Here is a 22,905-nt window from a genome sequence, read left to right on the forward strand (position 1 = left end):
CCCCCCCCAGTTCACCCAACACCCTTTGGCTCCCGCCATACCCCGTGTGATATCCCGCGTAAGATAGCCCATTTCTCATTAGCACAGTGCTTTCCTCAGTACAGAAGCTCTTCTTTGCGGCGGCGGGGCCATCTTGGCAACGTTCGTCATGGACTTTTGCTTCCCATGTCTTGGTCTCTTCTCAACACAACGCTTAATCAAGCCTCTCCCCTTCCGATATTGACAGTAGATGCGTCATGTCAAGGATGAGGAGATGGAGATGTAGGATGTGGGTTGCCCCAAGAATCGGGCTAGCATCCGAATATGCCGAACCAGTGCACATTCAAGGGTCGTACATGACCCGCATGCTGAATAGGAGTTTCGGATCAGGGAGAAGGTCAGGAGCACAGGGCCTCCTAACGAGTAACACAAAAGCCTAGTAGAGAGGGTACACTCTCGGCAGTAAATTGACAAATGTGGTTGCTGGCTCGCATCCCACACAGCCCGAGAGTAGTACTACGTGATCAGCTGAATATAATACCGTTCCGGTAATATGAGGAGTGCTCATGGACCGCTCTTAGAAGTCAGTTTCTTTTCCCCAGACATTAATTAATACAGTCATTCAAAGAGGAGCTCCTTTCTTGAGAAAGTTTCCCTGAAAAGGAAATTCTCCAATGTACTTGCGTCGTAAATGTATAACATCAGTGACCCCTCGATGAATTCGATACTTTGCATATATTGAACTTGCACGTATTGGAAATAGTGGCACATGGTATCGACTGCGGACTATATGAGAAATTACCAGCGCTTATGCCGCGTGATGAGAGGGCGTATGTATTGGTATTCAACCTACTTGGCAACAGTCACATCACATGTAAGCACGGCTTGGATAAAGCCCTCTGTGTATTACAAGCGCATTCCATCGCATTCCACAAAAGTCATTCAAATAGTAAGCAGGCATGAAGTCCCGCATGTACTGTATGCTCAGGTCTCATATGACTTGTCTTGCAAACTCTCCGCCTTTCCACCTCCATCGCTCTACCACTCTCCTCATTCTTCAAAACACTTCTTATTGCCATTCGGTCTCTGAGAGGTCCTATCCAACACCTCTATAGATAAAATCATCACGCCAATCAGGACCTTCCAAAAGAAAGAGAAAGGAAGCCAGTCGCAATGACCTCGCCTGCCCTCCCTTCTAACGGCCGCCTTGTCAGCATCGGCACTCACTCTATAGCCTTCTACACTTACGGCCCCGACCCGGGTAATTCCAAAGATCCGGTCGTATTATTTATATCTGGCGTGTGTAGCGATGCTCTTAACTGGCAAGCCGTGGTGCGACTTCTCCCTCCTTCGATGAGAAGCTACACCTATGACCGTTCTGGCTACCGCAACTCCGATTGCTCCCCTCTCGTCCCAACAGCCGAGAACGCGGCTGTGGAGCTCTCTCTGTTGGTCGAAAAGTCCCCCATTCCGAATCCGCTGATCTTTGTGGGTCACTCGTGGGCCGGTATCCTCATACACGAGTTCATGGCTCTCAAGGGAACTGGTCAGATAGCTGGTTTGGTCCTCGTTGACGCCAACCATGAGACAATGCCACAGTCCATTGATATCAACGATCCTATCCTCTGGGCTGTCGCCGCTGGCGTCAACTCCTATTCTGCACGGGGTATTGAGGCGGAGCACAAGTTGACAGAGGACGAATGGGATGCATTCAGGGCCGCAGAAAGGACGGAAAAGTTCTTGCTGGCTGCCGAGAAGGAGCAAAGAGAGTACAAAAATAGCTTTGAGACGCTACGAAAGAAAGGTCTCAGTGAGAGACAGCCACTGCTCGGAGACAGCCCGGTTTATATAATCGGGAGCACCCGAAGCCGCGATTGGAGTGGATTGTACAAGGCAGGCGTTGAGAAGGGAAATGGAACCGAGGCGGAGAGGAGCTATGTGAGAGAGTTCATCAGAACAGTCGATGGGAAGAGCGAGGTTCTCCAGAAGGAATTTCTCAAGCTCTCCACCACCAGCAAGCTTGTCTTTGCCACAAAGAGCGGACACTTTATCCAGCTAACACAACCGAGTCTCGTTGTTGACGGAGTACGGTGGGTTGTGGAGCATTTATCTCCAACCTCCTAGCTACAGAGGATCACCCGTTCATTAATAAAACTTCAAAATCAGACCTAGCGCCAGATTCCCGGCATAACAGTCCTCTGTATGAATATACAGGGTCTGCCTGTTAAGGAGCATCCGTGAATGCAGGCAGACGTACACGGAATGACGATGTGGCTCAAGGGCTACGCACACCTAGCTCATTGTTCAGACGAACAGTCCACCAGGACCGGGTCATCAACCGGTATGAATAAGGCAGCAATCCCTACTGATTCTGCCTCGAGATGACTAGATGCAGGGTCCAACCGTCAATAGTTCATTTTTGATTACCCGCCGAATGAAGCCATTCGCGACGCCAAACCAATCAGACGGAGCCCCCGCTCTCGAAACCCGGTGCTAGTCAGGGGTCCATGCGGAATAGTTCCTGAAATCGGCGCCCTTCCAAGCAAGAGCATATTATCGTCAGTTCCGCCTCAAGACTAGACGAGGCTCACGGGGCGGAATCCGCCTGTTGGGAACGACAGCTGTGGGCTCTACTCACGACTAGAGGGCATTCGTATGATGGGACCCGTCAGGCTTCGTAGAGGTATATATATGTACATCCAGCACCTCATCTCTAGACAACAGAACAAACGCGATAGTCACTTTCCTCTCATTCATTTCCTCACATAGTACAGCATACAAGACTCCTTCGATCTTCAAAGATGCCTTTCACGATTCTCCCTCCGGCCGAGAAGCTGCCCCTCTCCGCGCGCAGAGATGGTAAGCCCAAACCCTTCCGATTGACGTTGTGTGCTAATAGTTATGCTGACGCGTCAGGGTAGTGCGTGACTCTTTCGAGTCCAAGAAGGAGGGTCTAGAGAAGCAGTTATCCGAAGTCTGCGGAGAAGCCTGGACGATTGACATCAGCCCCAACGCCATCTATCCATATGCTCCAGAAGACAGCTACGTCCACAATGCGCTGGGTGCCGCTCTCGCAGGGTAAGCCTACTCGTCTCTCTTCAAGTCCAATAATGCTACACTCATCTCCGACAATGGCATCGATCTGACAAGACTGTTGCAGCTACGTTGACGGAGCCATATACGAGCTCAAGCGCTTCAGGGAACACAATGGCGACGCCGGCATGCAGGACCTAAACACCATATGCCACGCAAGGACCCTGACAATGGCGCCGGATGAGGCCGAGAAGTTCCTGTACAACGGTGTCGACGTCGACAGCGCCGGCAGGCTCCGCATGCTTTTCAATCCCGAGAAGCTCGGCGTCAACATCGGCGACTGCTTCAACGACGACAAGCTCTCCAATGCTCTGGACGCAACTCCTCTTCCTGAGGACTCGGGGTCCGTTCTCACCCACAAAGCCAAGATAAGCGTCGAGAATGGTTTCAACAGCAAGGTCGAGGACCTCCGGAGCAGCATTTCCGACATTGTCAAGAACCCCGACATCAAGATCACAGTCAACTTTGACGAGACGTACCAGAAGCTGAAGACTGCTAGGGACTCTGGGGTGTCCATGGCCGTGGACAACTTTGACGAGAACCTCGGAAACCTCACCGCCGAATACCTTGCCAGCCTGGCCGGTAGTCTGAAGTCGAAGGGGTTTGACAAGGACGAGATGCTTCAGGAGGGCTTCAACGAGGCCATTTCCAAGGGCGAGATAGCTTTCCGCGTCGTCGACTCCATCAAGGGCGGCTCTGGCGAATGTGCCATCGAGGACGGCGTCCTTTTCCTCCAGGTTGGTGCTATTCGAAAATGGACAACTGGCCCTGTACGCTCTGTCTGTGTATGATACTAACAAGACCATTGTAGTGCACACCTGAAAAATGGGGGAGCAACATTTCTGACATCGCAAATGACCTGATTGATCTTCTGTAATGAGAGTGGACGCGATGGATTTTAAATGTTGAAGCCTGCATATTGGAATAGCAAGTATTAGAGATTGTTGGAGATAATCTGCTAGTCTTGCATCATTCAATAAGTCGTAAGAAAGAAAAAAATCGTCTCCTCCCCTCACTCACCTCATCTCTACAAAAAGCCCATGTGCAAACTTCGCCATCTTTGTTGTTGATTGGGATCTGTGAAGCCGCATATGCCAATTCGGGTTTAGGTCAGGGTTAGGGGCTCCCTGGTCTATAACTTCCGACGCATCCATGAAAAACGTGCAGTTATACTACAAGTGCACATCACACCAAAGGCCAACCTCTCATTCCGTCTTCACCGTCACCACTGCACTTTCCAAACCATCAGCCTTCGCGGTAATCTTCACCTCACCCTTCTCACCCGCCTTGGACCTCACAATAACCAGTGCCGATCCGCTAAAAGCCTTGCGCTCAGTTGACTGGAATGGTACAAAGTCATGCTGATCCCCATTGTCCGTAGCCGCAATCTCAGCTGCGTCGCCCTCGATCGAGAAGTTAAGAGTATCAGCTGCCTCGGGCACCACATTCCCCTCGCCGTCCACCACCTCAACGGTGACGAAGCTCAGATCATACCCGTCAGCCTTGATCTCGTCCCTGTCAGCCGTCAGACGCAGGCTCTCCGCTTTCCCCGTCGTCTGGACGCTGTCCTCAGCCCACTTCTTCCCATTCTTGTATGCGATGACGTGCAGCTTGCCGGGGGTGTACTCGACCTCATCCCAGCGGAGCCTATACTCATACTGGCCCCTCTGCTTCTTCCCCAGCGACTTTCCATTGAGAAACAACTCGGCCGAGTCACCAGACGTAAAGACATGCACGGGTGTCACCTTTCCCTTTCGGTCTGGCCAGTTCCAGTGAGGCAGGATGTGCGCCATGGGGTGGTCCGGTCTCCATCGCGCCTGGTACAGGTAATATCTGTCCTTCCTGAAGCCGGCGAGGTCAACGATGCCAAAGTATGAGGAGCGCGACTCGTCGTACGGCGTAGGCTCACCCAGGTAGTCCCAGCCGGTCCAGACGAACTCGCCAGCGGCATAGGGGTTGCGGTCCAGTGACTCAAACACCCTTTCAGCCGAAACGCTGAAATCAGCCGTGTAAAGCTCGTACGCGCTCACCTGAGCCAGCGTCTCGTCCCCGCCGGACGAGTCGTTGACGGGGGCGCCCCAGTCGTCTACCACGGGGAACAGGTAGATGCCACGGGAGCTCACGGTCGCCGTGGACTCAGTGGACAGGATGGACTTTTCCGGGTACGACTCATGGAACTCCAGGTACATGGGCGGGGTGCGAGTGCCCTTCAGGCCCTGGTAGTTGGGCCCATATCGGATACCTCCACCCTGATAGTTGAGGCTGATGACGTCAACGGTGTCGATGAAGGGAGCGCCCACGTTATGTGGCTGGGCCCAGTTCATAGACGACGTGGTCGGGCGCGTCTTGTCCTCTTGCCGAACAATGTCGCGCAGTCGGTAACCGATGGCGGCGCCATCCTCACCATCATCTTGCTCCTGGATCTCGTTGCCGAAGCTCCACACGATGACGGACGCGTGGTTACGATCACGGCGAAGCATGGAGCGCAGGTCGGCCTCACTCCAATCGTCAAATATGACATGGAAGTCATAGTCGACCTTCTTCTCGGCCCAGACGTCAAACACCTCGTCCATGACAAGAAATCCCATGCGATCCGTCAGTTGGAGAAGCTCCGTGGCAGGGGGGTTGTGCGACATGCGGATTGCGTTCACACCGAAGCTGCGGAGGACCTCAAGTTGACGTTCCGCAGCCCTTACGTTGAAGGCAGCGCCCAGGGCACCGAGGTCGTGGTGCTGGTTGACACCCTGGATCTGGACTCGCTCGCTGTTAACGACAAGGCCATTGTCCTCGGTGAAGTCGACGGTGCGGATGCCAAACTCGGTTTCGTAGCTGTCCAGCTCCTCACCCTTTGCGCTGTATAGTTTAGTGACTGCGACGTAGAGGTTCGGCTTCTGTGCAGGAGGCGGGCCCCAGAGTTTTGGGCTAGCGACTTTGGCGGAGACTATGAGAGAATCCTTTTTGCCCGCGCCGACTTCGATCCACCGGCTGGGGAACTCGGCTACCTTGTCCCTAATGCGCGATCCATCGAGGTAGTAGACTGACGTGGAGACGTTGACCTTTGTCTTGACGTCGAGATTGTTCTGCACTTCAACAGAGAGGTCGAGGATGGCCGACTGGTTGGAAACCTTCTTCGTCGTGATGAACGTGCCCCACTGGCCCACGTGTGTCCTGGACACCTTGTTCAGCCAGATGTCGCGATAGATACCCCCACCGGGGTACCACCGTGATGATTCCCTAGGGTTATCGACCCGGATGGCCAGCTGGTTGTCCTTTCCCTCGTCAACGTAGTCGGTCAGGTCCAGCTGGAACGAGTTGTACCCGTAGGGCCACCCACCGACAATCTTCCCGTTGACCCACACCATGGCGTACGACATGGCGCCCCCGACTTCGAGGTAGATCTGCCTATCCTGCACATCCTGAGCCGTCAGTTCAAAAGTGCGACGGTACCAGCCCACCCCGTGGCTGGGAAGATGGCCCATTCCGCCGTCGACGCTCTGGTCGTAGGGACCTTTGATGGCCCAGTCATGTGGGAGAGTGACATCTTCCCAGTCACCGTCGTCGAAGTCGGTATTGATGTAGGGCAGCTTGGTGGCGGGTTCCTTGCTAGGCCGTTGGTGCCGGTCTGCGGCGTCCTTGATAAAGTCGTTTCCCGAGGGAAGGATCCACGGCTTGAGAATTTCCACATTTAGGCGGTTCTCGAGGTATGCACGGTTTTGATAGACAATGTTGTCGGTGTTGTTCTCGGTTCTGAAGAAGCGCCAACCTGAGTTGAGGCTTGTTCGTTGGCGAACAGCAGCGGATAGAGAGGGTGTGTCAATGGCAAGGGCGTCAACGGCCCTTGCCAGGAACAGGGCCAGGGACAACATCCCATGGGCCGTCAATCGTCTAATTGATATCATTTCTTGGATATCTGCCTTCTCGCCTCTTCAATTGCTTGCTTCCCAACCTGGACGGATTTACCCCAGAGTCCACGCGTATTTATACGCATGGTCATACTGTATCCGATATAGACAATGATCATCCTCTACGTCCAGCCCATTTCTCCGTAACCAATCAATTATATGATGGCAACAAGGTGCTAAGACTTTCCACAATCGTCTCCTTCCCTAGATACTTTCCTTAGATTGGCGCGCCTAACTGGGGTAACGCATTCCCTCCTTGTCTGCTTGTGGAGAATATAAACATATGGGCCTCTTGCTCCCATGATACATATCAATATGCAATACCCTTAGGGTGAAATCCAACTGAGAGATGATGTGTCCTGCATCTGCCGAACACCATCTCAGGCAATTCTCCGTATGACGAATGTCCCAACACTGATCTATTGCCCGGGGTCCGGGCATGTGCCGGATAACAGGGATCTGAACCCGTCAATTTCTCCCGGTTACTTGTTGACCTATTAGCTTTGTTTTTTTCTTACATCTGACAGTTGTGTTCATGTTCTTCCTCTCGGTTATTGTTGTAAATCGCCGTTTTTCGGCTGTTCTTCTCCTTTTCCTCGTACCAACAGCCAACCCCGAAACCCCGCAATGCATATCCGAGTTGCGGGGCCGGGGAGCATTTATCCACGAAAGACTGATCTAGTCTAACCTGGACACAGAACAACGCAAGTATACGGATGGCTCTCTGCCGTCACATGGCATTCACTAGTCAGGGATAAGATGATGGCGAATGTGACTAGCTATGCATGAGTTAAGCTTAGAGGTGGGTTCACACGGGGTATCAATACGCGAGAGTGCTGCTAAGTGGAGGGTGTAAGTCTGCATTTGGCATTGGGCAATCGCTATAGCATCATATATCTATAGGTATAAAGAGAATAGAGGTATCTCATGACATAGCTTGGAAAATCATAATAGAGAAAGGATAGAAAGGAAATAGCGGGAAATGGGAGGAAATGCTGGTTCATCGTCGGTAATCAGGCTTGAGCGACATGTCTACTGGCGGAGGTGCCTCGTCATCGAGGGGATAAGGAGGCGGCGAACTCTGCAGACGACGTCTCCCCTTTGGCTGATTGTGGCGGTCTGGTATGGGCGTCTTCGGGGGCAAAGGGGGCGGTTCTATGCGCTGCGGGGGAGGGGGGCTCTGGGCCTGTGTCGGTCGTAGCTTCGGATGCTCGTCTGGACTCATGATGGCGATTTTGTCGGAGCCAGCTGCGGTCCAGTACTGTGAGGGCGTCAGAGCCGTCACGACGAACTTATCCGCTTCAGAGACGGCAGAGACGGGCCTCTGGTCTTTGGGAGGGGGAGGAGGCCGGTGGGAGGAGACGGGCGGTGAGTGCGGGTTGGCCGAGTCGTGCTGGAGCTCGTGCGAAAGACGCGGGTTGCTAGAGCTGTTAGACGCAGCCATGTGGATGTCGTCACTTCCCGATTCGAACGAATGGTGGCTGTGAGGGCTGCGTGGGGGCAGCGGTAGTGAACCTGTCGGTACGTCACCCGGCAGCTCGACGGCGAGGGGCGAGTTTATCGAGAAGGACGGCGGGGAGGCGCGTCCGCCGCCGGAACCGGCGGGTAGCGACATGGCGCGCTCCCAGCGGACCTTTGCCTTTTGGATCTTAGCCAGCTTGGTGCTTATTCCCTGGACCATCTTCTGCTCCTCGGGCCTGCTCATGTAACGGCGCGTTCCGGTGCTAATCTCGCCTAGGCGGTGCCACTCGTTCATGCCAAACTCTCCGACGCCGACCTCGACGTTGAGGCGGTAGTAGTTGTCCACATTGACGTTGCGTTTAGCAAGATGCTCGCGGAGAACGTACTCGTGGATGGCCTCGCAGTTCTCAATCTTGGAGATGAGGCGGCGACGGGCGTCGGCAAATTCGCCCAGGAATCCCTCGTACCACTGCTCTTGGCTGTGTCCACTGCTCTTGGGGCGTCGGCCCGTGCCGACCGAGACGAAGCATCCAATCTCGCGACCGGGCCACTCGTTGACAACGGCCTCATCCAGTGCCTCAGGGGCGGGGTTGAATGTTCCGGCACCGTCGTCGTGAAAGATGGACTGGCCGATTTGGATGGGTTTGAAGGCCAGTCCTATGGCGCACGTGGCGCGTCCAGCTTGCCAAATCTTGCAGTCAAACTCAGGTGGGGGCTCTCGGCGCGAGTCGTAGGACCGAAGCATGGCAGACGGTGCTCCCCGAGGGGAGCCCTTGTACTGTGCGGTAACAACGCTTGTATAGATATCAGATCAGCCTTTGATTATGTTCATGTTTGGAGATGGAGGATTTTGGGATTTGGAAATGAGAAATCTTCCCCGCTCCACCTAGGAAATGAGGTATCAAGTACTTACGTCTTAGTCCTGTTCTCCCGTGAGTCGTACAGCCTGGCATCCGGGTTCCCGTATCTCGGGTTTCGCCACACGGTGGGCGCCATCTGTGCAGCGGGGCTCCGGGCACTGAAACTCACGGTACTGGCATTGCTGGTGTGTCGCTGTGGCGTGCTGGCGCTGGAACGGGACGCGGCGTTCAGGGGGTTGACCGTTTGGGGCCCAGCCGAGTCATTGCCCTCCTTGTCGTAGACCGTGTGTTCGCGGACGGCAGAGCGGATTGCATCCTCGAGCTTGCTGGCCTTGAATAATGTGGAGCGGTAGGGGATGCCGGCAATGGTCTTGTCCGTCTGGAAGACCATGCGCGTCATACGCACGTACAGCTCCTTGCAGGTCTCAAGGTCGAGGCGAAGGCGACCGAGCATGAGGGCGATGAGACCGCCGGTGCCGGTACCGACGATGAGGTCGAAGTGGTCGCATGGTTTAGGGATCTCGTGTCGGCGGGGGGCGCGTCCTTCTATCTCGACAAAGGTGCGGTGCATAAGTTCTTGGACGATGATGAGCATGGAGTAGCCACGTACGCCTCCTCCGTCTGTCGTGTGCGACTGGGTTAGCCATATCTCTTTCCATCGTTTGGGGAGGGGGGTTCGTAGGGAAGGGACGAAATAGTAAGATCTTACCGAGAGAGAGAACACGCAACGGCGGTCCCTTGGTTGTATCACGTCTCCTCACGCCGTTTGCATCGGCCATGATGTCGGCGGTCGCGGGAGGGAATGATGGATGGTAGGGCAGGGCGGGGATGACGTTGAGCCACAGATACAAGGTCCAGAGGAAAAGCTCGATGTGTTTGTTGGCCGTTATCCGATGATATACGGTCGGTCGCAGTGGAGGTCGGGAATTGTGCCTTGCAGGAGAGTAGTACTACTACCAGATTATGGCGATGTTGGTATGTGGAGGAGGGAAGAAATGCGATTTAGAAGGCTCCATCGAATGTCGTAAAGATGCAGGCGAGAGGAACGTGGTCATCAGCAGGACACACGCACGCGCCAAACAAGTCGCCAGGACAGAAAAAAAAAGAGGTTCGCTAGGGTCCCCACCACCCCGCCTCCAAAGGACTTGTGAGGCAGTCAATAATTGGGGGGGGGGGGGAAGTATCAGGTACAAGGTGAGAAGGATAAGGGAATACGGGTGCTATCACGGTTACTGGTAGCTTCAGAAATCCGCCCAGAGACAATAAGTGTTAGCAAATGATATAAATTATTCAGTGGAGTAGATTGACAGTTAAAGCTACCAAGAAGATATTATTAGCAGAGTTCAACCGCCAAGGAGGGCAAGGCTTAGCTGGTATTACAAGTACCTAGCACTTGGCTATTTCGTATTACGTCAAGTACTACGAAATATACGGGTATTTGGATCAGCAATGCAATGCAGCACACTTAGTCAGAATGCTTAATTGCTGGTTTCAACTTTTAAGCAGTCGGGGGTTATAAGAGAGGGACTTGTATAATATTGTTTTAATTTCTACGAGTAAGCGTTGACGGAATAGACAAATATGATTGTTGGACCAGCAAAGTTCTAGCAGTCTAGTAAACCAACATCTTTTTTCTCTGAGCAATACGCCGCAATCTTACCAAAGGCGCCGAGTCGTGAACGAGGAAACGAGGCTGTGCAGCCAGGAGACAGCCAAGAGATGGTTGTCATAATAAGTCATGGGTTAAGGCTTACTCATTATGGGCTCGATACTAATACTACTTACTTCCAATACCTTTTCGCCCCATGCCCTACAGGGTCATAAGCAAAGTGAACGGGCGATAAACATTCTTGCGAGTGAAATCAGATTCTCATTCTTACTACCCAGCTATTGCGCATTTCCCAGGTTCTATTAATACATGCACACAGGTTGACATCACTGTCACTACGTAACGATTCCGGAGTTACAGGGTCCGGGGGAAACGAATTCCATGCCAAACAAAACGCCGCCCGTTTACACCCAGACCTCTCTCATCGTCCCAGCTGTGGCGTCATCGACATACACCTCCACACAGAAGCGCCACACAACAAGCTGGCATGTGCGTACACAGCCGCCGTGCTCACTAGTATTAACCAGTCGAGGGTTATCAAAACTTATTCTTTTCCCCCTGTGCGTCGGGCATGTGCTTCCGCCACCTGCTTGTCCTCTCTTCGTACGCCACCCCGGTCCGACCAAACGGATGGAAAGAGACCGAAACACGAAGGGCCGATGATGTGACACCAACCCAGTCCGTCTGGCGGTCAGACACATAAGGCTAATAGAATTCTACTCTTGTTGTTAAAGAGCTACGAGTATCACCCACAAATTCCGATATTTCTGCGAGTGTGGTGATACTTGTATATGCCACCTGTAATTTTTTTGCACCTGTTTCCTCTTTTATCTCAAAAGGGGTTTTTTTTTTTTTTTAACCATTGTGCACCGTCAGGGTTGTGAACGAGCAAGGTTGGGGAGGATGGGACGGCGTTGAGAGACAGTTCTGGTCCATTCTAAGCCACTCAACCAGTAATATTACTAGCTAGTTAGGCTGTGTGCACGAACTTTACCGTGCCTTACTTGGGCGCTTTACATCGTCGACATTGGACGTTGTTGGCGAACACTATGGGTAGAATCGTAGTATTCGTGGTGGTAGTTATAATAGTAGTGGTTGAATAGTGACACTCTTTCCCCAAGATGGTGTCCAGCATGTGAGAGGGCAAGGGCTTGTGGTGAGTCTACCCTTCTTCTCCCCTTTCTGGCCTTCTGCTGCCCTCTCCAGCCCAACCAAGTCAAACGCAGTCTCAGCCTCGAGGCCCAATGTCGAGCACTTGCTTAAACCGTTTCCCCTCGTCCTTCCTTGATTGTTTGACGTGGCCGTCCAACGTCGAACGAATAAAGCATGTTCCATGGATGGCACACGCAGCACACACACCCTTCTTTTTTCTTTTTCCTTGCCCTTTTGACACAGCACTCAGACTCTTCTCTCTGCCTGCTATTTTCCTCCTCGAAGGAGGGGCGGAACACTCCTGCATCTTCCGCCTGCACCGTGTGCTTTCTTGCTTTTGCGCTTGTTCAGCGCGCCTTCTCTTATATTCACCTTCCACCGGCTGCAGCCACTACAGCGCATAACCTACAGACTGGAAGCTACCTGGTTGGAACTTAACTGGCTGGGACTTTACCGGCCGGACCTATTACAGCTTATAGGCTGTACTCCAGTACCACCAGGCCGCTCTCTACAGAACACACATACCGTAGCAGTTCTCTCTCTCCTCCATCCGTAGCTTCCATGGCTCCAATGGCAGCCAACCAATCAGAGGCCCACACTCCCCACATCCAACCGAATCGGGGTCCGATAGTGGGCGACAGCCTCGCTGGGCCCCGCTTGCCCATACAACCTGGCGTTACGGATTTCAGGTACCTCTATAGTGAAATACCGCCTTCGGTCTTGGACTCGTACGAGTAATACCTGTATGCCGATATACAGGAGAGTGAGGGGGCATCCGGGCAGAAGCGGTCGGCACTCGGCCACGTTTGGGAGCAACGATTGGAAGGTTACCCAGATTGCCAGCTATGGAAGGCATAGAGCTCGCTCCTGCCACACACGGCTTTCTTCCACAAGCTCTCACAGTTTTCCTTAGCAATGACTGATTCGTTAATAAATGTAGTAGTATAAAGGCAATGAATGGTACTACTAGGTAGATACCATCTTATGGCAAATACTCTTTAAAGGTCCATAACTGCTGTAAATGTTTAAATATTTAAATAGAGAAGAGATATTAACCAAGTAATGTCGCTGCTCTTATGGCGGGATGGAATAGTATTAATGTATTGCTGCTCACTGCTCACTCCCCAAGTCCCAAAAGTCTCCCAATCGCCCACCATATCGACAGCCTTACCCAAATGCCTGGGGCCCGCCGCCCAAATTATGCCCTCTCTTGCTGGCCCTTCATCTGCCTCGTAAATCCCTCTCTTTGCCCTCTTTTTTCTCCTTCCCTTTTCCTTTGCAAACAGCCAGGCAAGCCCTCTCTAGTCGATCCTTCATCGCCCCTCCTCCCTTCCCTTCCTTTATCTCACTCATTGAATCTTTTGCCCATTCTGTTCAGCCTCGTCCCCCCCCCCCCCCCCCCCCCTCCATTCTGAACCTATTGCCCCGCATCCTGAGAGCAGGGCCTCATCTTTGACGCTCTTTTTCTTTTTGTATCTTTGCTCGCTTGTCCATGGAACCGTCCACCAAGCGACGGAAGCTGGCCCCAAAGGTCGTTTCTCCCGCTGATCCGAAATCCCAGACCACTCAGGACACGGTAAGTTGAGCCCTCGTTTATCCCCACAGCCCAAATACCGTACACGCTACAAACCCCGGCTCCTCCTCTGCCCCGCGAGCTCCAGAGGTTGGGCTGTATATGTATGATATGTGCTGCTTGCTGCACATACTTGCTTGATGCAGGTAGACACTTTCTTGCTGCAAAAAAATACCACCCTACAACCCATTGGACCCTTTACTAATGCCATTGGCCTATTGTCCTCTTGTCTTTAACAGACGTCACGCTACGCTGTGCCCCAAACATCACATCCCGAACGCCATGACTTCGAGTCCTTTGCCCGACACCTTCAGGATGCTGCCATGCTCATCCAGCGCCAGGCCGAGGCCCCCCACTACCGCCATGTCGACGTGCTCATGTTGACTTGGGAGGATGGCAGCACTGCACCCCCAGATGCCGACCTCACCGCCCTCGAGAAGCTCCTACACACAGTCTACCGTTACCGCACTCAACGATGGCAGATACCTTCTTGTCCCAACCCCAGCGTCAAGCTCGGCGCAAAGATTGCCTCGTTTCTTGAAAATGCTGCTCCTGACCATCTTCTCATACTATATTATGCCGGCCGTAGCTTTGTTGGCATCGATGGCCAGCTGTATTGGGCAAGGTGAGTCCTATTCTGGGGCCCCGCCTCGTCCGAACCTCTTCTTACGAGGTTATTCCCCTCCTCATCTCTCTACCTGGGCCTTGTTCTGACTCCCTCTCCCTGCAGCAACGAGGGCGAGGAGTCGGCCAAGTTGAAGTGGGACGGCGTGCGCTGCCTATTTGAGGACGCTCAGCCAGACATGCTTATCCTTCTAGATACATGCGCAGTCCCGCACCCCGTCCCCTCTGGAAGCAATGGAGTCAAGCAGGCCATTGCGGCATGCGCGTCCGGCCCGGATGTCCAACCCGGTGCCTCTCCGCACTTCACCTCCAACCTAGTCGAGTCTCTGCAGAAGCTTGCACCTTCCAGTCCCTTTAGTGTTCAGCGCCTCTACGAGGAGATGCTTTTTCTGCATCAACAGCAGCTACGCCAACTACCCCCACCCTCACCACCTTCTTCGGGACCCAATGGAAATGACACCAAACCTCCCTCTCTCCCCCCCCCCGAACCGATCCTCATAACTGTCACACCTGGACAAGCACACACCCTGGCTCTCTCCCCGACACTGCCTAGGCCACTGGAGCTGCCATCGCCTTGCAATGGGGGGGACCCAGCTCATCATGTCAGCCCTGCTACTCCTGAAGAAAGATACTTCGAGCCAGGCGCACTAGCCGATATCAAGTTTGGCGAAACACGCATACTGGTCTGTACCACATTCGTGGGCGATGCGAGCGCGGACATGTCGTACTTCCATCACTGGCTGCAAAACACGCCTTCCTTGGGCTCCAAGATCTCTGTAGAAGGCATCTTCATAGGCCCGCCAACCATGCTTCTTATCTCGATGCCTCACTCTATCTGGAACGTCGTCCAGCATGACAAGGTCTGCTGCTTTCTCGGCTACATAAATTCTCACAACATGCTTCACCTCTACCAAGGCCTCACCGGTCCTACCGGCCCCAAGCCATCAGCTCAGCAGGCGGAAGAAGGGCGCGCTCTTCTTGAAGCAAGGGAGGCGGCGGCGGCGGCCGCCGCTGCTGCTGTTGCTGTTACCGCTACCGCTTCAGTTACACAAATTCAACAAAGCAGTCATGAACTAGACCAGCGCGACGTTACCCAACTGGCTCCCGGTTCACGAGAAGGTCCAGGTCCAGGCTCTGGTCCTCTGGTACATGATAGCCCCTCCATCCGGCCTCATTTCTTGCCTGCCAGTCCTGGTCCCCGGCCTGCTAAAGCTAAGGACGAGCATGAGGGGTCAGCCGAGATGCGCGAGGCCGCTGAGCAGCTCAAAGCACTGAGCCATGTAAGACATCAAAGTGACGAAGGCCAACCCCCCTCCACCATCGGACGCCCTCGAACGAGTCTGCCCAACGGAATGCTTAATCCGGACACGTCATCGCCGCGTGCAGGCCACGAAATGGCCATAGACGAACCCACGACGTCGTCCCTGTCAGCAACGTCTCCCAGTCGCGTTAAGGTCCCTCGACATGCGCTACCAAAGCATGAGACGCGCTGTAATCACTGTACCCACGCGCCCTTTAGGGACTCTTCTTCCCTGCGCAAGCACATCGCTGCCGCTCATACCCGTCCATTTCCCTGTGCATTTTCATTTGCCGGATGCGGAAGCACATTTGGCTCCAAGAATGAGTGGAAACGGCACATTACCTCACAACACCTGTGTCTGCAATACTACCGCTGCTCCGAGTGTCCACAGGCAACGATCGAAGGCAAGGGGAATGAATTCAACCGAAAGGATCTGTTCACGCAGCACCTCCGACGCATGCATGCCCCACTAGAGATCAAGCGGCCTGGTTCCAAGGATGCCAAGGTCCAGGAGGAGTGGGAGTACAAGGTCAGACTGATGCAGGAGTCCTGCCTGGTGACCCGACGCAAACCCCCGCAAAGGTGCGCCTGCCCCAAGCCCGAATGCCTCCACGTCTTTGACGGTCCCAGCGCCTGGGACGAGTGGACCGAGCACGTCGGCCGGCACATGGAGAAGGGTGAGGCAGCCAACCTCACCGTTGACCAGTACCTCGTCGACTGGGCCCAAGAAGAGACCATTATTGAGCCCAGACCCGACGGTGGCCATCGTCTGAATTACGGTAGCGGGAGTGGTAATAACAGTACCACTCAGCTTCATAACTTGAACGCTGCCACCATCGCCGCCGCCGCCGCCGCCGCCGCCGCCCCTGCAGCCACCGCTACTTCGCCCAAACCTGCCAGCACTGGCAATGATGTGACAGCTTCTCCCAATTCCTTTAAACCTACTACCCCTGCCAATTATCTGAGCGCTGTTGATGCTGCCAAAGCCGCTAGTGCCGCCGTCGCCAATGAGTCTAGCAGTGGCAGTCAAGATACAGCCAGCAATTCGGTTGTCGAGTCCAAGGAGTCAGAGGCGTCGAATCCACCGTCGTTTACTGAGCCGTCCCAGACAACGGCACAGGAAGCGGCGCCTGTGACGACTGAGATGGAAATTGACAAGTAAATTTTTTTTGGATACTTTCTCCCTCGTCGTTTTTCTTTCTTCTATCTTCTTTTCCTCATTTCCTTTGTTCCTTACTTACGATGCAAACAACGATTACGACATGATTGACGCCTATATGACCCCTCTATAACAGAAGAGAAGAAGTGGGGAGAAGAAAAGTGACGGTAAAATACTTGCCTCCCGGCAATACCTTTTTTGACTGCTTTCAGTTAATGGTCTTTTTTTTTCTTCTGTACCCTTTTTATATATTCCTTTTTTTAGGATACTGTTCTCACCTCTAGAACAATGAAGCGATAGCGAGTCCAGTTTGATTTCACACCATTTCGATTAACATTCTTTTCTGTGTGTCATTACAAGTAACGTGAATAATCCTCATTCTGGTTCCTCAGGATTACTCGAACACACAACATATCCATACAAGAACACAATACACAAGAGCAGCATGTTACACACAAACGTAGGAAAAGACCACAGGACGCATGACGCAATACGCAAGAATGCAAGACGCAAGAATGCAAGACGCAAGAATACATTGCACGGAACAGGGTACATATAAGCTACAGGATCCAATAAACACAAGGAAAGGGTAATATTCAGGATTCAATACACAAAACAAGGCCCAAGAGCACACGAGACACCATGCAGTATACAATTTACAGTCATAGTCGCAGTCAGCCACAAGCCAAGTCAAGGATAGGTCAGACAGTTCTAAAAATATCATCTTGTACAAGGAATATATTCGAATCATAAGAATGAAAAACAATGAAAAATGTAGACTATAAATGAAGACATTTAGGCGGGAATAGTGCTAGGGCCGTTGAGGGAGACATCTACGTCCTTGGTGTAGCTGTTCTTGTCATCCTCGTGACGGGGGTTCTTGAAACCAGAGCCGTCACTGCCGTGGCGGCTGTGTCCTCTCTTGCCCAAAACGGTGATCTTGGAGATGACAGCTGCCAGTTTATGACCAAAGCTACCGGTGACCTTCAGCTCGCCGTTCTTGTACGAGAACTTGAGGTTGGAGACGCCGTTGATCTTGAGGTCAACAGAGTCGCCATCATCGAGGTACAGCTCACCACTGGCCTCACCCTTATCGTCCAGGGCAACGAGGATCTCGAAATTTTCCTTGCGTAGATCAGTGGTTGTGTTCGCAGACGACTCGCGCAGGGGCAGGATAACACCCGACTTGATAAGAAGAGGGATGTGCGTAATATCCACGTCGCCAAAGGTGTGCATGGCACCATTGCCCTGGATAGTTTCGTGAGTGTACCAGTCGTAGAACTTGTCTTTGGGAAGGTAGACATCCACGCTAGTAGCGCCCTCCTCAGTGACGGGGGCAACCAGGACACCGGGGCCGTAAAAGTACTGCAGCTCTAGGTCGAGGGTGTTCTTGTCCTCGGGGTAGTTGAAGAACATGGGGGTCATAACGGGCGTACCATCTTCCGAAGCCTTGGCGATGGCAGTGTAGATGTAGTCGAGCAGCCTGTAGCGTATTCCAATGGCCTTGCGAGCGCTATCGGCCACCTTCTCCCAGAGGTAGAACTCCTGGTCGGGGGAGGTGTCGCCGTTGTGGTTGCGGTAGAAGGTGTTGAAGGCACCCAGGGCAGCCCAGCGGGAGCAGAGCTCCTCGGTCGTGTTGCCGCCAAATCCGCACACGTCAGAGCCCACCATGGGGAACTGGTAGATGGACGTGAAGGCCAGGGCAGTGCGGATCGAGGCACGGTAGTGCCACCAGGTAGACATGTTGTCACCAAGCCAGTGGCCGACCTTGCGACCAGATCCAGGGAAGGTGCTACGGGTGATAATGAAGGGGCGCTTCTCGGGACGGCGCGAGAGCATGGCATCATAAGAGGCAATTCCCATCATGTGGCCGTACAGCTGGTGAGTGTCGTACTGGACCAGACCGTTCTGCGATACGACGTCGGTCAGGACTGTCTTGTTGGAGAGACCACCCTTGTCGGCGTTCCAGTCCGGTGCGTTGGCGGCGGCGTTGTGGATCGAGTACTTGGGGTAGAGGTAGTCACGGCCGTCGAGACCCTGCTGGGTACCCTCCTTGGGCCTGCTACGCTCGGGGAGGAAGAGGCTGTCGTGCGAAACATCACGGCGGACGGGACCTCCGGGGCGGAAAAGATCGCGCTTAGCGTCTGAAGACTCGCAGCCGCCGTCGCCAGGGGGCTGGAACTCGCATGGCCACCCAGGGAGCGAGCGGGGGTTCTCGCGGACCGGTAGACGCGTCGGGGGGTAACCCTTGGCCTGCTCGTAGGGGTTGTCCTGAAAGTTTGTCAGTGCTCGCGCCTTGAGGGTGGAGGAGGAGGGAGTACGAGAGGGCAAAGGAATTCATAGAGATGACTTACACAGGGGAAGAGGCAGGCAAACGAAGAAGGCTCGTTCATGTCGATCCAGAGGCCGTCAATGTCAACACCAGTCTCGGGGTCGAAGAAGAGCGCAAACTCGTTGTTCCAGTAGTTGGTAGCATTCTCGGCAAACCAGTCAGGGAAGACGGTGACACCAGGCCAAACGACACCGAGGAAGACGGAGCCGTTCTGCCTCAGAAGGAGGACGTTGTCCTCAATAGCACGGTCCAGGGTGGGGTAGTTGTCCTGGTAGCCAGCGGCAGGGTCGACCATGAGAATGTAGTGCTGGTCATTCTTGTGGAGCGTGTCAACGAGCGCGCGGACCTTCTCCAGAGGGTAGCGGCCAGGGTCGGTGGTGAAGATGAGGCGGCTGTCCATGTAGTCAATGTCGGTCCACATGGTCTCGAGAGGGATGCCGGCCTGGCTGTAGTTGTAGACAACCTCGGCGACCTGGAAGGCATCGCGGTAGCCGTAGCGACACTGGTGGAATCCAAGGCCCCAGTAGGGTTGGAGAGCAGGCCTTCCAACGACCTGGGCGTACTGCTTAGAGACGTCGACAGGGCTGGGTCCAGCAAGGAAGTAAAAGTCAAAGACACCGCCAAGGGCGTTGTACTCGAGGAACTGGCCGCCCTCGTCTTTACTGATGATGATGTCCATCCCATTAGAGTTCAGGAGGAAGACCCCATGAGATCCAGAGTCGCGGTGCTCCAGGTAGATGGGGTGGCTTCCGTAGAGATTGGCACCTTCGGGGACGCCATAGCTGTCCTGGTTCCACAGGGTGCGGATGTAGTCGGTTGTGTTGAGACGGAAAGGGTCCGTGTGAGAACCTAGACCGTACAGGGCAGGGTCGTTGGGAAGGCTGGTGCGGAGGCGGATATACTGAGACTCGAATATGAGGGAAGAAGCCGAGGAGTCAAAGATGACGTCGTTGTTGTCACGGCGGCTGACCTTGAAGGAGAAGGGCTCCTCTGTATAGGAGAACTTGAAGGCACTCTTCTCGGGGTTTGCGTACTGAGACTCGGGACGAGCGAAGACAGACTCGGGGACCTGATAGACAGAGTTTGCCTTGTCTTGGATCTTGACGTGAATGCGCTCGTCTGAGGTCGAGAGTTAGAACCAATCGATCATGCGGCGGTTGTTGGGGGCATGTCTCTTTTTCAACAGGGGAACCTACCAGTCTCGTAGGTGACTTCGAGGTTGAGCTCCTCTATGTCATCGCCGTAGGCATTGCACGCCTTCCCAGCGAGCTTGAGGTCTGCCTTGACACCGGAGTGGCTCTCTTGAACACGAGTGACCCTGTATCCAGGACAGTCGGCAAGGAGATCGTAGTCGGGGTAAGAGACAGTGGACGATTCCTCCCTGCGGCTCACGGCGGAAGCTGAGGCCAGAGCCGTAAGCAGACCAAGATTCTTCCAGAAACCCATCGTTGCGCCTTGGATCAATCAATTGAAGCCGGTACTCATGGGGATGATTCAGCAGGATGAAGAGCTTTGGATCCGCTGGGGCAATGGCGTTTTATAGTTGAAACGGACGGCGAGGAGGATGACCGAGAGGCAATGGGGGACCCACGCGAGATGGGTGACGCCGTGGCGGTCATGGCCATAGATGGATGATACTGGTACCGAGCCAAGCTCATGTTAGCTCCACTAGGATCTCCTGCGTACATGTTTAAGCGCGAAATACGGATAGGTCCATTGGGGTTTTCAGGTTCGGAGAGGGGTGCTGGTTGGTAATAGGTAGTACATACTCGACTTTGAAGACTTGTTGATGACACCTTGACAATCTTCTTGTTCAGTTATTACAAGTGTGCTGCTTCTCAACTGAACATCTAAAGTTCTCTGACTTTTTATCTTTGCTTTATTCGACATGAGACATGTACTTTAACTGCAAACTCTGTCGCCAATTGATCGGTTCGATCCGTCGACAGAGCCGTCGGGGTGGCGAGAGCGAGAGAGACATCGTACACAGGGCTTCTCTCTTTCGTCGACATGGCCCAGGACGGTAAGCGAAGCGCAAACGGCGTCACCCCACTGCCAAGGTGCGGGACAGAACCCAAGTAGGATTGGATTGTGTGGGGTGGTAGCTCGTACACGAGGTGGAGTGCGGAGAACGCATGTGGTTCACTGTGGTGTACTCCGTAGTATTGACAGCATTGCACACTGCAGAAGCGGCGCAGCAATACAACACAGAAAGCACAATAGACAAGGACAAGTTACTATCATGCTGTCGCATCAGCACAGAGATGCATTCATCCGTACCGCATCCAATGTCTCCGTGAATGTGGTATTCCTATCCGCCATCTTGACCCAGCAGCGTAATACCTGGTACACGAAGTACTTGCCCGATAGGGCACTGTGATCGAGAAAGAAAGAGCGCGGATGGGGGGGCCAAGAAACATCTTGGCTTGGCAGCTCGTCGGACCGGCAAGTTTTTTCTAGAGACACTTGATTTTCCATCAAGTCAGCATGGATGCCGTGCTCGGTCCGGTAAGTCGGTAAGCACCCATTCTTTTAGCCTGGTCTGTCCATATTATAGACGGGAAGGCTCCAGCGTTCGGACCGAATGGGCCTTGGCCCCAGCAGCAATGTTTCCCGAGTTCGACGTATGATGTTACGTCTGCTCATCTGCGGCTCGGAGGCTAAGTCTCCAGCGGAGAGTAAGGCTTGAGACTTTGTCTCGTGGCTGTGATGCGGGGGAAGCAGGTGTGGATGTTGCTAAGCTCCCCACGGACAGATGAAATGCGGAGACGATGGAGGAGTAAGAAGAGGTGTTATGGACATGGTATGATACTCATAATGTGGAGAGGCCTGGAGAAAGCCAGAGGCCCGGAACGCATGCGTAGGATAGATATAAACGTACTACTTCCTGTACTCGTAATTGCATGTAGTAGTCTTAGATGACGATGGGACATCACCGGTTTTCCCAAGGTAACGATTTTTGTTTCAAGTACATCGAAGTGGCAAGTGCCGCTCACGTTCGTTCCTTCCTCTCTCCATGACTACTAATACATGTACTCGCACGAGAACGTCGATCACTTCTTCCTCAATCCCAATAATGAATGAAACCAAACATGCGTTTTTTTTTTTCAAAGAAATATCGTGAAACAGACATCATATCTTCCATAAGATGATAAAGAGCGGAGGTACACACATCGGCATCGCCACTATTCTCAGGCTTCCAAAGGCAATCACGGGGTATGCGTTCCCTACGCGAAGCAACAGCGACGAGACGAGTCCCAGATGCACAATATTATTACGCCGTAACCTCCGCCCCATCCTCCTCCGCGTTCCGCTCACCGGTCTGATGCGCGCGTCTGCTGCTAGCTTCCACCTCGTTCGTCGGTCCGACGCCCCACGCGCGCCAACTGAGCCATCAACATCGTAGGGTACTTTCCACAAGGAGCAAGGGCAGGGTCTAGATGGCAATAAACTCGCATATCCCATTCATCCGGTCGATAGTCTGATAAGAGGCTCCTCTTTTCTTTTTCAAACTTGTCGGCAAAACAACTCATTGGATTCCTTCGGATGGCTAGGGTTTCTTCTCGATGTGGATATGATGAAGAATTACGAGAGGGAAAACTACATAATACATTGGCAGAGAAGAGCTCGTAAAAGTAATGAATACCTTATAAGTATGGAGAGGGGGTACTGTGTGGATCTAGCCTCTTTTGAATGATGTACGAGTAACGACCAACTGTATTTCAAAATCACGGCCATGCCTCAAGTTGTTTCTAGATAATAATACCCGTACAGAACATGCATGTCCAAATGATTGTGGAGTAGAGACGTTGGGAGAGCTCGAAAGGTAATAATGTCTGTCCATAGACAATTGAAGCCGTG

At 53.3% G+C, this 22,905-nt stretch overlaps 6 protein-coding genes across 6 annotated transcripts; 3 read left to right on the top strand and 3 right to left on the bottom strand.

Moving 5' to 3' along the window:
* Positions 1-1,152: 1,152 nt before the first annotated feature.
* Positions 1,153-2,220, top strand: GMORB2_1238 (Pimeloyl-ACP methyl ester carboxylesterase; the record flags this gene model as incomplete). The annotated part of the gene is made up of 2 exons (XM_035463220.1): positions 1,153-2,064; positions 2,152-2,220. The coding sequence occupies 2 exons, from the start codon at positions 1,153-1,155 to the stop codon at positions 2,218-2,220; spliced, it is 981 nt and encodes a 326-aa protein (XP_035324644.1).
* A 560-nt stretch (positions 2,221-2,780) lies between these two features.
* Positions 2,781-3,949, top strand: GMORB2_1239 (uncharacterized protein; the record flags this gene model as incomplete). The annotated part of the gene is made up of 4 exons (XM_035463221.1): positions 2,781-2,838; positions 2,901-3,057; positions 3,140-3,809; positions 3,884-3,949. The coding sequence occupies 4 exons, from the start codon at positions 2,781-2,783 to the stop codon at positions 3,947-3,949; spliced, it is 951 nt and encodes a 316-aa protein (XP_035324645.1).
* A 328-nt stretch (positions 3,950-4,277) lies between these two features.
* On the bottom strand, positions 4,278-6,938 carry GMORB2_1240 (beta-galactosidase; the record flags this gene model as incomplete). Its single annotated transcript, XM_035463222.1, has 1 exon — positions 4,278-6,938. One exon carries the CDS (start codon positions 6,936-6,938, stop codon positions 4,278-4,280), a length of 2,661 nt encoding a protein of 886 aa, XP_035324646.1.
* Positions 6,939-7,974: 1,036 nt separating this feature from the next.
* On the bottom strand, positions 7,975-10,074 carry GMORB2_1241 (Patatin-like phospholipase; the record flags this gene model as incomplete). Its single annotated transcript, XM_035463223.1, has 3 exons — positions 7,975-9,229; positions 9,349-9,916; positions 10,005-10,074. The coding sequence occupies 3 exons, from the start codon at positions 10,072-10,074 to the stop codon at positions 7,975-7,977; spliced, it is 1,893 nt and encodes a 630-aa protein (XP_035324647.1).
* Positions 10,075-13,548: 3,474 nt separating this feature from the next.
* Positions 13,549-16,715, top strand: GMORB2_1242 (ZnF C2H2; the record flags this gene model as incomplete). The annotated part of the gene is made up of 3 exons (XM_035463224.1): positions 13,549-13,632; positions 13,869-14,254; positions 14,360-16,715. 3 exons carry the CDS (start codon positions 13,549-13,551, stop codon positions 16,713-16,715), a joined length of 2,826 nt encoding a protein of 941 aa, XP_035324648.1.
* Positions 16,716-17,507: 792 nt separating this feature from the next.
* Positions 17,508-20,490, bottom strand: GMORB2_1243 (alpha-glucosidase; the record flags this gene model as incomplete). The annotated part of the gene is made up of 3 exons (XM_035463225.1): positions 17,508-19,007; positions 19,067-20,163; positions 20,241-20,490. The coding sequence occupies 3 exons, from the start codon at positions 20,488-20,490 to the stop codon at positions 17,508-17,510; spliced, it is 2,847 nt and encodes a 948-aa protein (XP_035324649.1).
* Positions 20,491-22,905: the final 2,415 nt, after the last annotated feature.

This window comes from Geosmithia morbida, assembly GCF_012550715.1.
Source record: "Geosmithia morbida isolate 1262 chromosome Unknown scaffold_1, whole genome shotgun sequence".
In the NCBI taxonomy this organism is placed as follows: Eukaryota; Fungi; Ascomycota; class Sordariomycetes; order Hypocreales; family Bionectriaceae; genus Geosmithia; species Geosmithia morbida.